The 17,950-nt window shown below is 34.8% G+C and overlaps 1 protein-coding gene across 8 annotated transcripts; it reads left to right on the top strand.

Annotated features, from left to right (window-relative positions):
- LOC141351500 (uncharacterized) lies at positions 1-16,248 on the top strand. 8 transcript variants are annotated; one of them, XR_012359770.1, is made up of 10 exons: positions 1-452; positions 618-747; positions 881-1,051; positions 1,149-3,559; positions 4,225-4,245; positions 4,979-5,021; positions 8,155-8,201; positions 8,537-8,663; positions 8,773-8,879; positions 9,135-11,543. XR_012359770.1 is itself a non-coding variant. In XM_073858442.1 (7 exons), the coding sequence occupies exons 3-7, from the start codon at positions 5,011-5,013 to the stop codon at positions 12,553-12,555; spliced, it is 708 nt and encodes a 235-aa protein (XP_073714543.1). In that variant the 5' UTR covers positions 3,431-3,559; positions 4,225-4,245; positions 4,979-5,010; the 3' UTR covers positions 12,556-16,248. The 8 variants fall into 8 exon arrangements, 1 of the variants encoding a protein (XP_073714543.1); XR_012359768.1 differs by having other exon boundaries at positions 8,773-9,959; positions 10,063-11,543; XR_012359769.1 differs by lacking the exons at positions 8,773-8,879; positions 9,135-11,543 and adding an exon at positions 11,552-11,690.
- The last annotated feature ends 1,702 nt before the right edge of the window (positions 16,249-17,950 follow it).

The following is a 17,950-nucleotide window of genomic DNA, read 5'->3' as shown; positions in this document are numbered from 1 at the left end:
AAGTTCCGTAACAGTGAATCATTTTGCGAAGCAGTTGGTTCAATTGACTCCGAAAAGCTTTTTTCTCTCATCACCTGTCAATCAAACTCCCTCCCACGAGGAATCTAGTTTTGAAATCAGAGGCAGTGGTCTCAAGCCGACTTAAAATTGTTAAAATAAGACAAGGCATAAAAATAAGCAAAGGCTACATCTTTCAGATGTCCGAAGCTCTATATGTTTTTAATGTTTTTGGTAGGCTTAAAGTCAGAAAGATCAAGGCGATCTGTAGCTACAGGTAGGATGACATCGATCATGCGGTGCTTCAGACAATTATCAGATGCACGAATAGGGAAGGGTGGAGTTGGCACAATGGGCTGAAACTTCTATAACGACACAATGGGCTGAAACTTGTTTAAACACCGTCCTTTTATTTCTCTCATTCTAAACGACAAGATGGCTTCGGCTGCAAAAAGGTAAGAAATTTATATTTTCTTAATAACTGTTGTGTATTTTGTCGAAATACATTCGGATACCAAAATAAAAATCGACGTTGTATGGCTGCTAATATTTAACATATATGAAGTAGGTAGGCTAATTCAAGTGTCCATCATTTAATTAATTTCTTTCTGAACAAACAGAAAAAAACTCAACTACGTTAAACAGCTTGAAGATAGCAGAGAAAGCTTAATAACATGTGGGCTCCTTTTAATTCACCACGTTATGGAAGAATATAAAAACATAAACATGCTCAGAAGACACGTTAACGAGGTATGTGAAACAAAATTGCTGCAATAAATAAATAAAAAAATAAAAAAATAAACTGACGTCTAGCTATAGTGGTGAGACATTGAAAACAATTAAATTTCACCTTGTTCAATGACCTTAAACATTTTCTATCAAGATTCTTCACAGCATATTTTTTTTGGGGGTCATTTATACGGGCGGACTCACTCCCGATCAGTTTTTGTCGGCAACGTTGGCGGAAGGTTTGCGACAAGAATTTCCAGAGCCATTTGAGAAATACAGGAGTCACCTGCCCAAGCGGACACCGTTCTCAATATTGTTAGACATAGTAAGCCTCCCATTATATATTTTGTGTTTCAGTTTCATACATCCACTTGACAAATAAAATTAATGAATGTGTGTGTATTGTTATTTACTGTTTCTAGATGGTGCTTAAATATGACACAGAAGAGAAAGTCATGGAGGAACTTCGCAGTCTCTTAAAAAAGCTGAAATTTCCATACCCTCTTAACAAACCAGGAAACAAACACCAACACGTTTACACACTGGAATCTACTGTTATTTGCATTTCCTCCAATAACATGTGCCCGTCAAAAAAATATTTTGGTGCTTCTCTGGGTTGTAAGACAGAAAAAGCCAAAAGTATTATGATATATTCATCGTGTATTAATACATGGCATAAGCATGTTTCATATTCAGTAATGTCATTTACCCACACACAAGAGAGTGAAGGTTTAAAGTTTCCTGGGTCTATGAAATGCCAGGCATACCTTAGAAATTGGCAAGACAACACCTATAAGGAAATACCGCCATGCAAAAACTGTAAACGCATTTTTAGCCTACAAGGGGAGGGGACTGAACAGAAATTTTATCCTTTTGGCAATTGTGCAGAGACAGAGTGCTTAAGTAAACTCCTGATTAATGACAATTTTATGCTAGAGAATACGGAGATCAAAAATTATACACAGGAAAATATATCAGACTTAGAAACTAAAACCATTAACAAATTGAGAGAAAAGCTTGTTTCCATACCTTCACTCACCAACATGCTAAATAGAGATTGTCTTCCTGTTTTTAACCCAGACAGTGAAGGTCCCATTTAGAACCAAAAATGGTTTAAAAGAAGAATAACAGGTTCCTATGGACGTATTAAATGTTTACGTAAATTAATCACTGTAAAGAAGAATGTTTTTTTAAATGTCAAATGTTTCATTGGACCTGCTGAAGCATTGCAGAACAACCCAATATCACGCAAATACGTGACTATTTTACGTATGGAGCAACGTGAAAATGTCACGTTTTGCCGCGTTTGAACGTGAGCATGTTTGCGTCTAGATTTTTATTTTTAGATTTTTATAAATTAGATTTGTATTTATTAAATGACTAAACATTTTGTAACCCCATTCATACAGATTTTGCCGTTAAAATGGTTCACACTGGTTTGAAAACGTGCTTTGAAATCTGGACAATAAGGCATGGCTACCATTACTAATTCTTAATGCAAACAAGCTAGTGTTTTGAGCACAAGCCACACCTGATATCTGGTAAAACCTGAATGTGTATTTATTATTTTATTTCATGCATGTATATACTGTCATTGGTGTTGTCTTTTTGACAATTATATCTCGATAAGGACAAAAATATTTTATGTTATGCTGAAATTTGTGATGGTGGGGGTGATGAATGTTAATATGCGCTGCGTGTTTACATAGACTGTAAACATGAAAACATATCCAATATTTTGAAAAAAAATGTGAAATGTTATTATTTAAAATCCTTTTAAAATATTGTATGTATATTTTGTAATTCAGTTAGATTTTTATGTTCCTGCCACCTTATGGTATAATGTAAGTTTTTTAAGTAAAAATGTCTACAACATTACTGTTTCTCAGACAAGGCTTATCCTTGTCCCAGACTAAAATCAATTGTTTGAGTGGTTCTAATTTAAAATCATCCTGCACTGACTTATCTTTACACATATCAGTGCCATTGTTTTGTCTCAAGATGCACACCAGTAAAGTTTTTTGTAAGGTATAAACTACTTGAATGTCATATAAAGCCTAGTCCTGGATTAATTTAAACCTTGTTTGGGAAACTGCCCCTACAAGTTGGTTAGACCAGAAATGTATAAAAACTTGAAGCTAATATGTTAAATGTTGTTTCACGTTGTAAAATACAGTTTATTAACTCAAATTAAAAATCATTTTAAACATAAACCAAGTACATACATTTATGATTTTTTTATTCCAGTTAACAATTTAAGAATGAGGGACCATTTAATATTTTATCCTATAGAATACAATATGGGGCGATCAGACTAGTCCTAGACAAAAATAAATTTAAGAGCTGTCCAAAGTTTAACTCAGTTTAACTCAGGTTTACAGGTAAGAATGGTACGATGGGGAGAAGAGAACAGCATAAAGGAGGAAGTTTATATAATTTAAAATAAAAAACCTCTTTAAATCAATTTTATATCTAATTTGACAAATTAATTAAAAAAGCTTCTGTTTAGGGGAACTAACAAGAAATTTATTTATTTATATTGAGGTATTTCATATTCACATTTGCTTGTTATTGTCAGTGTAAGTGTTGTCACTGCTGTAACCTTAAAATGGAGTAATTCTCCAGCAACGGCTGACGTTAAATATTTTTGCATGTGTTTCTAAATGGAAAAGTACTAACACATGCCCACAAACTTCTGTCACCTGTCAGGTGCTCCACCCTATTCAAACTGGTTGGAAAACAACCGCACCTTTAAGAATGTTCTTCCTTAATTTACCATAATAGGCGTTACCTGATTCAAAGACTAACACGAAGCTGCTGTTCGGTGAGCGAGGCAAGTACATTTTTATATTTTTCGATAAATATTCTTATTTGTTACTGTCATTTGATAAAATTATTTGTTTTGATAAAAAAGTTTGGAAAGGTTTTATATGTCAAGTGTAGTTTGAAGATAAAATGCTACAGTTTTTATTATAGAAATAAAGCAATTAGACTATTTTTGTTGGAGACATATGTATATTTATTATGAATATATATAAATACATCTTAAACGTTAAAAAGTCTTACATCTTTTCAATTTAAAGAGAAATTCAATTGTAAAATACATTGTGCTCAGCGTTAAAAAAACAAGTAACTATCAGGTAGAACCGGGAAGTAATGAGAGACCTTTGGTGATATGAAATGGCGAAAAAGGACTAGGAAAAAAATTAAAATATACATACTTATCAGATATATATATATATATATATATATATATATATATATATATATATATATATATATATATATATATATATATATATATATACATATATATATATATATATATATATATATATATATATATATATAATTATATCTGTCTATCATATTTGATTTCCGCTGTTATATCTGCTGATATGTATATCAAAATAACTTGTGTATAGTAACAATCTCTTTTCCGGAAAGTTTTGTTTTGTCCTGTGAACAATGCTTATGTATATATTTCTATTATTGCAGGACAAATCCCTCCTCAACCAGGTATGAGAATCCCTAAAATTAAGATGTAATTACGATTTATTTAAATTATCCATTTATGTGTAAAACTAGGCTGTGTGTAAAACAATGTAAAAAAGATTGGCTAAAAGGCCCCAAACTCAAATAAGGTTCTTTAATATTATTAAAACCCACTGTATTGTAATTTTTTTATATACTTATTTCATATAGTTTTGCTATGAAATATACTTATGAAGTGCATAACTATGAAGTGACACAAATAAGGATAATTAGGGTGAGGCAACAGACAATCTGGGACAGGTATAGCTAAATAACCACAGAAAGTGCTCAGTACAAAATGGTGGAGAGAACAGGGAAACATGTTACACTGTTAATATAATTTTTTATATATTTAAAAATGTTGTACTATAATATAACATTTTCATGTATCGGTAAAAAGCAGTTTTTTTTCAAACTTTATGATGTAAAGGAACCACTAATATGATGAACCTTTTGTGAGGGACCCCCTTCCTAAAACATTTATTCATCTTACATTTTTTATATAAACACTATAACTGTGTTAGATAAGCTGACTTTAGTTGCATATGATGTATAAACAATACTCATTTCATTTTTAATTAATTTCAATTTATAATAGAGTAATAATGTTCGATAGACTTTAAAATTTTTGCTGGGTTCCCCCAGTTTTAAAACTCCTGATCTAAAGAATACAATGTAATTGTAGGTTAATAATGTGATTACGTGATTTTGTTAATAGATTGTCTACAGCATAACATTTGACGAGAGACCATGAAAAAAGGGTAAGTTCCACAACATCACTGTCACACAGAACTTTCTTTTTTATTGCTTTAAACAACAGAATGATACAGTATACAACTTAAGAGCCAGGGGAGCAAATAAAACATACACACACAAAAAAATTAAATAAAAATAAAATACAAGACCATTACATCAGTCAAAGATTTTAAAGACAGCACATAATTGAACAGTTTTTATAGCTTTTCTATTAGTACTAGATTGAATTGTGGAAAAATAATTTTTAAATTCTTTGAGGAATACAGAAAAAAGTGGGTTTTTCTTAGAAAACTTACACTTATGAATATGAAATTTGACCAATAATATTAATAGATTGATTACAAAAGCCTCCTTTATCACACAGTTTTCATATTTTGAATAACCAAAAACTACATTTTCAAAAAGCAAAACAAAATTAACAAGTACCTTTTCCTTAATAAACAACGACATCTCATGCCATAACTTCTTCACATGACTACAGTGCACTGTCACACAGAACTGCGATCGCCATAGACGGAGTTTTGCGTTTGTGCTTGGGGGGCACCTACCGGCAAACAAGGGTACTGCAATACTTTGAGATGAGCGAGAGAGTGCGGCTTCATGTTTTTTTTTAAATAAATATTTATATGGTTTACAGGAAACTTCTAAAACTTTTTTAGCCAGTCTACCCATTTAAAGGAACACGCCCACATTTTGGGAATTTAGCTTATTCACCGTATCCCCCAGAGTTAGATAAGTCCATACATACCTCTCTCATCTCCGTGCGTGCTGTAACTCTGTCTGACGCAGCCCCCGCTAGCTTAGCTTAGCACAAAGACTGGAAATGCATGGCTCCAGCTAGTATACTGCTCCCAATAAGTGACAAAATAACGCGATCATTTTCCTATTTATGTGTTGTGATTTGTATAGTCAAACCATGGGCGGAAATCCCGGGGGGGTCGGGGGGGACAGGACCCCCCATCTGAGGGTTGTCCCCCCTAAAATATCATTAGAATATGTGTATTAAAAATAATTTAATGATTTATAATACTTAAAATAGTTGTGTAAGAAGTGAAACAATACAAATTCAAACGGAGCAACAACAAAAAAACGTTTTAAACATTTTGATTCCCCCTCCCTTGCCTCACAGTGGTTTGGTCCACTGCCCGCGCCGCTTTTACCTCACCACCACACATTCCGGTGGTAGAGAAGTGTACGGAGCCGACGCGTTAATCAGCTATACAACGTTTCCCATCACTTATCAGTTTATCCTCATATGTTTTAAAACTGGACTATTTTGACATCTAAACATGAACATATTTTGTTTTCTGAGAACAGAAGCAGATAAACGATCAAGAAAACATTTTTATGCATTCATGCAGAGGTGAGGCAGAGCTGAAAGTAACAAATTACATTTACTCACCTGTAACTGAGTTTTTTGTGTACTTTTACTTTGAGTAGTTTTTAAAATCTGTACTTTACTTTTACTTAAGTATGTTTAAAGTATTGTAGGTTACTTCGCTACATGTTAAATCATATCCGTTACTGAGTAAAAATAAATAAAAAAGTAAGGTGATAAAGACGCGCCACGGTCGGATGATTGATTGATGGGCGGGGGAACGCGCAAAAAGAACCATGGCGAGGGACGAGACAGGCGCGGGCTAATGCAGACCCTCAATTCAATTCTTACGAAAGAAACCCCTGGCCTTTGACGCAAAGCGATTGTTTCATTCAGGTAGGGTTCGTGCTCTTGAGTACGGAGTTTGTGAATTGCCGACCGGGTTTTAACCGCTAATTTGCACGACGCGTTTTTAATACATGCACATTATCTTCCAAGGTCTAGCAGCTTCGCGTCAAGTCAAACAACTTAAGAACGTCCTCGAGAATGCGCAGATCATTAGACATTGCAGAGAGAGAGAGAGAGCGAGCGAGCGCGCGAGAGAGAGAGATTGAAAGACATCAGGTACACAGGTCTGGGAGCTAATAAACGTGTAAAGGATGTATAGTGTATAGCCATGGCACTCATCTCATTATATGCTCATTTATGTACATAGTTTAATAACAATGTATGTTACCAGCAATACATCAATTACAACCTTCATATAATGATTGTATTTACTAGCTGCTGACCTCATATTATTTTTGCTTCAAAAGTGCATAACTCACCTGTAAAAATCATTAAATAATTCCATAAATGTTTCTTAGTTATAAAAAAGCTTTTTATTTTATTAACATTTGTTATTGCACTTTAATTGTAGAGATGTTTACAATTAAAAACATAGTTTGAGATGTATATATCCTTCCTTTGTGAACTATACTAGAAACCTCTCCCCGCTGTAAAAAAGTAACTCTTAAAATTAAAATGACTTTTTACTTGAGTAGATTTTTAGACCAGTAACTTTACTTTTACTTAAGTAAAATATTATTAAAGTAACTTTAATTTTACTTAAGTAACATATAATTAAAGTAACTTTACTATTACTTAAGTAGAAAATTTTATTAGCCTACTCTTTTCACCTCTGCATTCATTAAAATTAAATTTGCGTCTGTTCATAGAGAAAGAGAAACGTTTTCTATCTGTACCCATTTCCTTGCAAGTACAATTTTGCCTGTATTATTGGTGTCCCCTTCAAAAATTGTTCTTGAAAAATTTTATGTTTATTGTCCCCCCCAACATTTAGATGAGATTTTCGCCCCTGAGTCAAACCGTGTACAAATAACAAGGTGATATGAGACACAGCGATCTTTTAACAGTATACATACTGAGAACTATATTCTCTGAAGACGAAGCACTGCCGCATGGGCGGAGTGATTTGCACAACTCTGACCGAACTCTCTGCTCCTCACCAGGGGCTTCTCGTGTGCTGCGAGCAGATCACTCCTTCGAGGCCCCCCCCCCCCCCAAAGAAAATTTATGACAAAAAACTGTTCTAAAATGTAACATTTTAATTAAACAAAACATTCAGTTACAAAGTAGTGCTGTTGGTTAGTAGCCTTATTTCTTTTTAGGTTTAATTACACAGAATTCATGATAAATTAATGTATTTTCTAAAATGACATAAAACTGGGGCCCCCCTGGCACCATCTCGCGGCCCCCCTGGGGGCCCCGGACCCCAGTTTGAGAACCACTGCTCTAATACTTTCCCTTCTTCCCTTTAGAATAACAGAAAACATTAAGGAGGGATTTCTGTCAATAGCTGAACATGGTAAGTTATACATTTCAATATAAAATTACAGATTTAGATCCTTTTCCAGCTGAGGTCTCATAAAATCACATAAAATGCAAACAAATGCAAACATTACCCTGACTGATTAAAGCTTAACAGAGTGTCTGTTGTTTACTGACAGACATACTGCGTAAAAGAAACAATCATCCATTGATCGTGTACAATAATGTTATGTTTTGGAGACTCATATTTTAAGTTATGCAACTGTGTAGACCACCTTATGTGCAAATACTGATAGCAGATCTTGACCAGCAACAAGATGTCAAGATTTGCAACATTTGCACAGAATGCTAACACAGTCTGTTACTATAAAGTGTGAGGACAACCAAAACATGATTCGTATTGTAAAGCATATGAAGAGCCACCATCTGAGAAGCAAATGGGAGCACCTGGATCATTACGCAAATGGAAACACCTGGATCATTACTTGGATGTAATAATGTGAGTGTCTTTTAAAGCTACCAACTTGAAGACAAATGACTCCAGTCAGTGAAACTAGACCACAACTGACTCTAAAAATTCAAAGAACCTAAACTAAATTCCATTTTAGGATGAAAAAACAGAGATGTGAAAGGGCTACATGGTGATGAAAGTCTGGATTAGCAGCAGGTGGGAGGGGAAGACGATGAGTGTACTAACAGAAACGAAATGCTGTGGGTGGGTAAAAGCAAACTGGAGGGCAAAATACCAAATATGATTACGATACCAAAATAGCCAAGTAGCTATCATGGAAGCTTAAACTTGGATTTTTGCTTGGATATGATAATGTGAATGTCTTTATTAGAACTCACTAGAATTTACCTACAAAGCTTTCGACCCACTTTGACCCAAGTGGCTCCAGTGAAGCATAAGGACTACAAATGGTGAAATGGACCAAACTAATATAAAAAAGAAAACTGAATTCCATTTTAGGAGGAAACAGCTGTCCAGAGCGGTTAAATGGTGGCAAGGTCATGATGGTGAGCGTATCAGCAGATATGAAGAGCCCAGGGCAAGGGACAAACTGGAGGGCAAACTGGAAAACCAAAACATAACTACTCAGCATCAGAACAGGAATCTCCAACTAGAAGGCGTTACAGAGACATAACTTCTTATTCTTAAATTAATTTATTAGGGATCAAGCACCGAAGGTGCTGTGACACCTAATGGAATTGTTAGTATTCTTCTTTTGCTTCTTCTTCTTAGCCATTGGTGTCTATGGCAGCCCTGATTCACTGGTTTATGCCAATCGCAACGATACATCGTTTGTCATTTTCCAACATTCTGTTCATAAGTTATTTCAAAGCATATGTTAAATGTTTTTTTCACTACTCCTTTTTACAAAATTAGTTTATTTTATCCCAGGTTCTGCTAGTATAATGTTTGGAGCAATCCGCACAGACGTGACCAAACTGATTTTTGATATTGTGTTTTGTTTCATAAAAATACTGCTCCAAAGTTGACCGTGCCTGTGACGTTGTCTATTTCTCATAGTAAATTAATATGACTGTATATTATATTTAATAGCATTACTATACAGAATGTTCCTCTTGTCTTCAATCTCACTTGAGCTTTTTGATGCTCATATACATTGTATTTCTGTTATGTCTGCTCCGCAGTGTCAGTCTGCATCTTTGCAGAACAATCCTTGCAGCTCTGTAAGCTTTTTTCTGCTGCCCCCTTGAACTGTGTCAACTAAGTGGCACATATAGCAAACCACATGCGTTGAGATTCTGAGGTCATGGGTTTGAATCCCATGTGAGTGCTTTTTGTCTTGACTTCTTTGTTGTTTAAGTTATCTGATTCTGTTATTCATTGTATGTTTTAATTCTGATCTGTGGTGTCATTTCTGCATCTTCAGTTATTGGCATATGTCAATGCTTGCAGATCTGTAAGCTCTTTTCTGCTGCCACTTTGAACTCTGTCATCTGAGTGGCGCATCTAGTAAATCACATGCATTGAGATTCTGAGTTCTTGGGTTCGAATCCTGCCTGAGGCATGTATTAGGATCTTCTATTAAAGTTTTGTTCTTCCTCATAAATTCTTCTTAACATGTCTGTAGTTCACATATGTTCTCATGTTTGCTGTTGTTGCTCTGCATTGTGGTGGTTCTGCTCTGTGATTGCGGCGCCTTGCGTGTTTGATGCGCTACATGGTGCTTGCTGACATGCTTTGTGTGCTTGCTGTGCTTTGTGTGTTTACTGTGCTTTGGGTGCTCATTGCGCTGAAGGTGCTTGATCCTGTATCGCTGCTTGCAGCTATATTCTGTATTTGTAATTTATCAGCATGTTTTTCTTTGACAATCTTTTACTTGCACTATTATACATTCTAATCCATATTTCCTACTTTTTACTCATAAATAGATGTTGTTTTAATGTACTTAAAGGGATGTTTAAAATATTCTGTCATCATTTGCTCACCCTCGGGTTGTTCCAAGCCTTTATGAATGTCTGTATTGTGTTGTACACAAAGAAAAATATTTGTAATCAAACTGAAAACAGGAGCACCATTGATTTCCATCGTAGGAAATAAAAATACAGTGGAAGTCAATGGTGTCTAAAAACAGTTTGGTTACAAACATTGCTCAAATTATCTTCCTTTGTGTTTAGCAGAACCATGAGATTTATTCAGATTTGGAATAGCTTGGGGGTGTGTAAATGATGACAGAAATTTCATTTTTGGGTGAACTATCCCTTTAAGTATTAAAGTTAAAAAGCAACTCATATTTATGAAATGTAGTAGACTGAAAAGTTATCTTACTGCTTTATGCTTTAGAATGTAGTGAAGTAAAAGTAAAAAAAAACACTCTGAAAAACTACAGATACTTGAAAAAGGTTTAGTAGAGTAATATAAAATACTTCTCTATTGTCCACCTTTGACATGAAGTCATTAAAGGGAGAATTTTTTTATACCGGTTTGAAACAACATGACAGTGAGTAAATGATGAAAGAATTTTCATTTTTGCGTGAACTAAGACAGCACAGAAATCTTCTTTCTGGAGTTGCAGATTTGCAAGAGAACAATGAGAAAGCATGGATAATCAATAGTATGATTCTTCTCCATCAAGCATACAAAATTCATTACTCAACGTCCCTCAACTAAATTTTTTTAAATAAAGTATTATAACAAAAAACACCCCCCCCCCAGAAATAATAATAGTGGTGGAAGAAGACAAGCAAATATAAATTCATACTATAGTGGGTTCATAGTTCTCGCAAACGCCTTTTATCTCTTCAGGGATGATGTTTGTGTACTTTTCATAACATATTAATGTTATATTATGATATTTATTAATGATAATATAGTATTTCTAATGCGTGTCTATGTTATTTATTTATATTATGCTATAGATGCCGTGGACCTCAGTGCAGTTGCAAGTTTTGTTAAGTCTAATTGCAGCTCAAATATCCCCCTTGTGAAACCAAACAAATGTAGTCTGAGAATCTGTGGGCTGGATGGCACAGTTTATGCTGGGAATGAAGAGCAACTTGAAGCCTGGAAAGATTTGTATCTGCCAGAAAGAATGGAAATGGAGGTAATTGGTGCCATTGATTACTTCCCATGTGATGCTTTTGGCCTGCAGTTGGTGCTCTTGTTGTGTGAGGATGGAAAGGTTTATGCTTACGAGGATGAAGTTTTGCACCTTGTAGCCATGAATCTGAAAGAGCTGCTCCAGGATGGAATGTTTTTTCCTGGACATGAGACCTTTAATCTTGGGGAATATTTAGAACTGGTGAGGTCACACAAATCCAAGTTCTATCGAGTATTTCAATTATATAAATTGCATTATTTGCCAAATACTGCATATGTTTATACATTTTTATTTCTCTGTTTGTTCCACAGACTGATGAAGAATACAGTGAAATAATGGAAAGTGAAGATATCAAAGCAATAAGGGCAGAACACCAAAAGCTTAGAGAATCTTTGGAGCTTGAATTGCTGGAAAACCTCAATGAGATCAAACAGAGTCGACATGTAAGATGACCTGCTGTTTTTTATCTATTAGATTTTGGTTTTTTTTGCCAATTTGTTATTGCCATGTTCTTTATAAATATAAATATCTGTATTGTTACTTTTATAAGTAGATCACCGAAGATTTGGTAGTGATATGGTAAAATAATGTTCCAGAAATTTCTGACATTGGTCTGATGATTGGCCTCTCTCCATAAAAAACTGCAGATTTACATTTTTGTAGTCATATACTGTATTTTTTAAACATGACCCCCCTGATGTGCAAAAGAAAAGGGGACCAGAGGATTTAACAGGCACCAAACAAAGTAAAGAAAAGTATACATCATGCAAACACAATGTGGTTAATGGAAAGAACCCCTGTACCATGCAATGCTGTTATTGAAGGGGAATCAATCTGTAGTGGTATTGTATCAGTTAAAATTTGAAAGTGTACACTTGCTGATACCTTATTTCTTAAACTTTTAAATAACTCTGTAAGATTTTTTGTTTATATAAGTATACATATTCTTTTTCTATTATATTCTTGAGGTTGCAAATAGCACTTTATTGATATGCTTAAGAAAAATTACAGTTAGTTTACTGAGATACAAAAGATTATTCCATTAACTGAATAAATATTGTAATCAGTTGCTAAAAGGTATAGATTTATCTCACTAATGTCATCAGCTGCTAAAATTACATTTCTTATGGCTGTAAAAAACGATCACAGTCATTTTATGATTGAACTGTACAGATTACTCAAATGAAAAACTACCTCCTAAACATTGAATAATTTGGAAAATGATGAAAATGTAATAATAACAAGAGGATCACAGGACTTCAAGACTTTTGAATGAATTTTGTCATTAATTTCCATTGTCTCTTTCAACACCTGAATCACCCGAGGCTCTCGAATTTCATTAAAAAAAATCTTAATTTGTGTACCGAAGACAGTGGTGGCTCGTGACTGCTCTTCCGAGGAGCTCAAATTCAAAATATGTGTTCGGAGTGTTGTGTGTTGCTCGTGTTTACAAAATATGTGTTCGTTGCATCATGTGAACCATGTGCATCACATGTTTTGTCAGGGTGGGTGCCTGCTGCACATGCGTCAAAACCGTTTATGATAAAAGAGACGCTCGCGTTCACAAAATACATGCAAGACACTCCCTTAACAGTAAACTCTTATTACGCATGGAATTATGGGAGTATCTGGCAAACGCGAGCGTCTCTTTTGTCATGAACCCTTTGGACGCATCTGCAGCGGGCACTTGTTTTGACGGGACACCTGATGCACATAGGTTCACTCGACGTGCCGATATTTTGAAATTATGAACCACACACATAACGGCCTACATACATGTTGTGGCGAACTTTGCATTGGCGCGCCCTCGAAAAAAGAAGTCACCGACCGCCACTGACCGACGATGAAGAAATGTCTTTCGGTTGGTTAACAACATGAGGGTGAGGTATTAATGACAAAACGTTCATTCTTGATATAAAGCTAAAAGGATTTTTATGTACTAGAAGTTTTTTCACATAACATGTTTACATATGAGGACGTCAAATGCAAAAGCCAACTTCGTCAAAAATGAGGTAAAGATATTAACCGTATGCTCTCTGCATGTAGCCTATTATACGTTTATCAAATATTTTTTTTTCAAATAGGCTATGCTTAATCCCAGCCTTAGGGGCTAATCACACCAAACGTGCTTTAAACGCTTGGAAACGCAAGGTGCGACGCACTGCCTTTTATAAAAAGAGCAGTGCGACGCATCTTTTATATTGCTAGGCAACCACCGAGTCAGCTGTCTTGTCAAACAAATATTGAAGCGTGTGCGCTCTTTTGCTGTTAACTCTCATATTAGCAGAAACTTTAAAAAGAGGACGCTTGCTCTGACCTTGTTTGAGGGTGAGAAGTGCACAAACACGCAGGAGAGAGTGAGCGAGTGAAGTCCGGTTCTTCAAAGCACCTGTAAACTTCCCTTACTACAACGTAAGACCCGCCTCTCTCCTCATTCGATTGGACAATGGAAAGACGCAAATTACGTCAGCTGCTTTCTGCTCTCAGCGCTCCTTTAAAAGCGCATGCTGCGGCTGGCGGCAAAAACAGTGCGCAAACGCTCCCTGCCCATACACTGCAAAACATTATATGTTAATTTTTTACACATTGTGTGTGTCATGCCGTTTGATGCGTTGTTTCATGTTAAAATGGATGAGGGGGAAAAGGCAGGTTGTGTTGGGGACAGTGATGGGAGTGGCGCATTGCAGGGTGGTTCCGTTGCTGTGGTTCCACTACTTTTGGCGGTGGTGAGCATGTAACAAAGTATTTTTTTTGGATCGTGTAGCGCAGTTGCAGTTGCTGAGGTTTGAATGAGTTGGTTGCTCGTGTTACTCTATTTTGTGATAAATGAACACTTCTTATTTACTTCTTAAGTTCTTTGTTATTATTAATTGTGCCACTCACCACGGTCCTGCGATGTTAGATCAAAAATGTCTTGTCTGCAAAGTGGAGTAACACGAGTGGCCAGCTCATTTGGATTTCAGTAATTGTGGCTGCGTTGTTTGATTTGAAAAGTACTTTGTTACATGCTTATTGCCGCTAAAGGTGGAGTTGCAGTGGCGGAATTGCTTTGTGGTGCGTTGCTCCCATCACTGTTTTTGACACGGCTTGTGTTGGCCCTTTCATGTATTTTAACATGAAATAACGCCTTGGATGGCATGACACACAAAATGTGTAAACAATCATTCAAAAAAGGTGCCTGCAACTGCCATAAACACGTTTGGTATGATCAGCCCCTCAGGCTGTTCAGAAATACTGGTTTTGGTGTAAAAAAAAGTTTTTTTTGTTGAAAAAAGTATTTACAAGGAAAAACACATCAGAAGCAACTATAGGGTTTTCCAGCACTGTCCTTGTTTGTCGAGATTGAACAGTATTAAAAATCAAGTGAATGTAAATATTTGGGTAATTTTGTAAATGCAGTTATTATTGTGTACTTGCAAACATGTTATGTGAAGTACTTTGTTCAGTGCAGTCCTAAAACAAACACAAACCTTCATCATCTTTAATTCCTCTAAATTTTTACTTTTTTTTTTAAAATTCCTCTCAATTTTTTCTGCATTTTCATCATTTTCCAGATTCTGCAAGGCATATGTAAATTTTGACCACAAATGTATGCATGTACAGGAATCCCATTTTAAAATGTTTTATTTGTACCAAATTCAATCAAATGTGCACACAAAAATGTCCCAATTTACCCTAATATCATTTCAACCCATATGACTTTCTTACAAACAACACAACATGGATTGGATGAAACTCTGAAGAATGTCTTTGCTGATACAATATAAGTCAGTGTTGTCCAAAACATTGTTACATTTATGCTCGCATGCTTTGGACACTATTGACTTTAATAGTGACTTTATTGATGTTAATTGGCTTTATGGACAAAGTCAGCATTTTGTCATTTAGTCATTCTCCAAAATTTTCTGCAGAAAGAAAGAAAGTCATATGGGCTTGAAAGTACATGAGGGTAAGTACAGTAAAGGATGACAGAATTTTATTTTTCTTCTTCATTTTACTGACACACACTTTGTCAAAGCATTGTCTTATGTTAAATAACTTATGGCTTTACTAGTCAAACTCTACCAACCAAGTTTTTGGCAGATTGATTGAATTTTTTATTAGCATAGTTAAACTACAAATATAGTTAAACTAGGGTTGCTTGTAGCTTCTGTGATTAATTGTTTTCTTGTCAATTCTCTGGTGTATGGTCTGGACTGTCTGTCTTGTAAAAAAATTATATAGATGTGTGTGTGTGTGTGTGTGTGTGTGTTAAAACTGGTTTTCTGTAATTATGGGAATAAATAACAATGAAATATGAGATAAGAGTATTGTTCAACCATTAAGAGCACAATTAATGACATTGACAACATCTGTGTTTTACTATGTGTTTTTTGGATGTTCTATTTATTTTTATAGACTTTTTTACACCAACAAGGACATACTCTGTAATAATTGTTTCAGATGTGAATTTTGTAGATGAAGACTGAAATGTAAATGTGATGCAAAAATAAAGAAGCACACACTTGAATGTGATTTGCATTTTAATGAGCAATCTTTTCTCATTATAGGGTCATAAGCAAAAATAAGCAATATTAATAGTTTTGAATAGTAGTTGGTTATTATATTTGAAATATTCAATGTTACTCTATAAAGTTTCACAATAGGAGCTAACACTATTTAAAAAAACTAAGAGAATAAAAAAAATCTACATTAATTTAATTAGCTATATGTGACCCTTATTGATTGAAACACCCAGGATTTTTAAGTGTATCATTATTGTTTTATTCATTGTTTTAAGTGTGACAGACTTTTACCAGATGTCGATAAAATTTAAGAGTGTAATGAAGGAATAATAAAGTGTTGAAATGAAAATTAAACAAAATGATTCAGTAAGTCTGACTAAAAAAAGGAGATGAGAGTGAGATCCTTTTCGATGGTAATTTTAATACCATCATTTTACACTAGTATGACATGTCATGTACATAATGTTCTGTTGACTCATATTTACTAAGTGGTGACACCTATTGAAAAACAGATAGACACACCCCACCTACTGGATGAAAATAAATGCATTGCACCTGATTCAGAGGTACAGTATGTTAAGACACTGAACACAATGCACTGAAGAAAAAAACAAGCTTGGTGACGTTTTGTCTTTCTGCACTTACATCCAAAACTGCTTTTTAAAATTTTTTGTACGGTTTTCCTGTTGAGATATGTTGTTGCTACAATATTTATCTACATTTTAAATCCATATCAAACGCATATTATACATCATATACCTGTTAACAACACTTAAAATAATATACTTTACCACTACAGAGCCTATTATAGGTATAAAGGCAGAAAAAACGCTCAACAGTGTCTCCGTATAAGCAGTGATATTTCACTCGAATGTGGTAAAATTGTACCCGTCAAAGATCCTTTATATCAAACTGGGGTAATCAGACTCTCTAAGGTGATGTTTGGCAGACTCAGAATCAGCCATTGTTGTTTATGCTGTGAAAGCTCTTTCTCCATCTGCTCCTGCAGAAGATTAAAATCATACTTGCTAAGATAGCGGACAGCAATCAAAAATACAACAGGATCATATATTCCATCTATTCCTTTCAGCTCTATACAAAAATGAGAAAAGACATGAATCATCAGCTTTTTTAAAGAAAAAAAATCACATTTAAACGTTGCATCAGAAAAATGCCTGACTACTAAAGTTATCTCCAGATGTAAGTGGCCTCATATTTGACGCACTTTGCGGTATTCTTATAAAAGATGTGATTGCAAACATCACATCTAAAACCTTGTTTATTCACGTATACCTCCGCACAGTAAGTTTATTTAATGCAGGATCACAAGGCATTTCTTTTGTGTTGCTTTCACAAACAAACACGTAACAATAATGGCGTTTTCTTATATTACTGCCTAAAGGCTCATTATGCAAGTCTTTTGTTTCCTCAGCTGTCAATCACAGATTATTCAAGAGCTTTCCAGCCTCCTTGCATATTGCCTTCCTAACCAAAACGTCACATTGAAATTATAAATCAATATATTGTTTTATGTGAATGAGTAGGCAGAATGATTTTCAGTCTTTGGAAAACATGTTAAGAATGAGTTTTGTGGACTTATATCAGTCACTTAAAAATTTAGCTTTTTCAAAAACCATGCATAAACATTTTTCTCTAAAAAATACAAACATGTACATACATGTTGATCATATAACATAGTAGCCCAGTTTGTG

Source organism: Misgurnus anguillicaudatus, chromosome 20, assembly GCF_027580225.2.
Source record: "Misgurnus anguillicaudatus chromosome 20, ASM2758022v2, whole genome shotgun sequence".
Lineage (NCBI taxonomy): Eukaryota > Metazoa > Chordata > Actinopteri > Cypriniformes > Cobitidae > Misgurnus > Misgurnus anguillicaudatus.
This window is presented reverse-complemented; position numbering and strand designations above follow the sequence as displayed.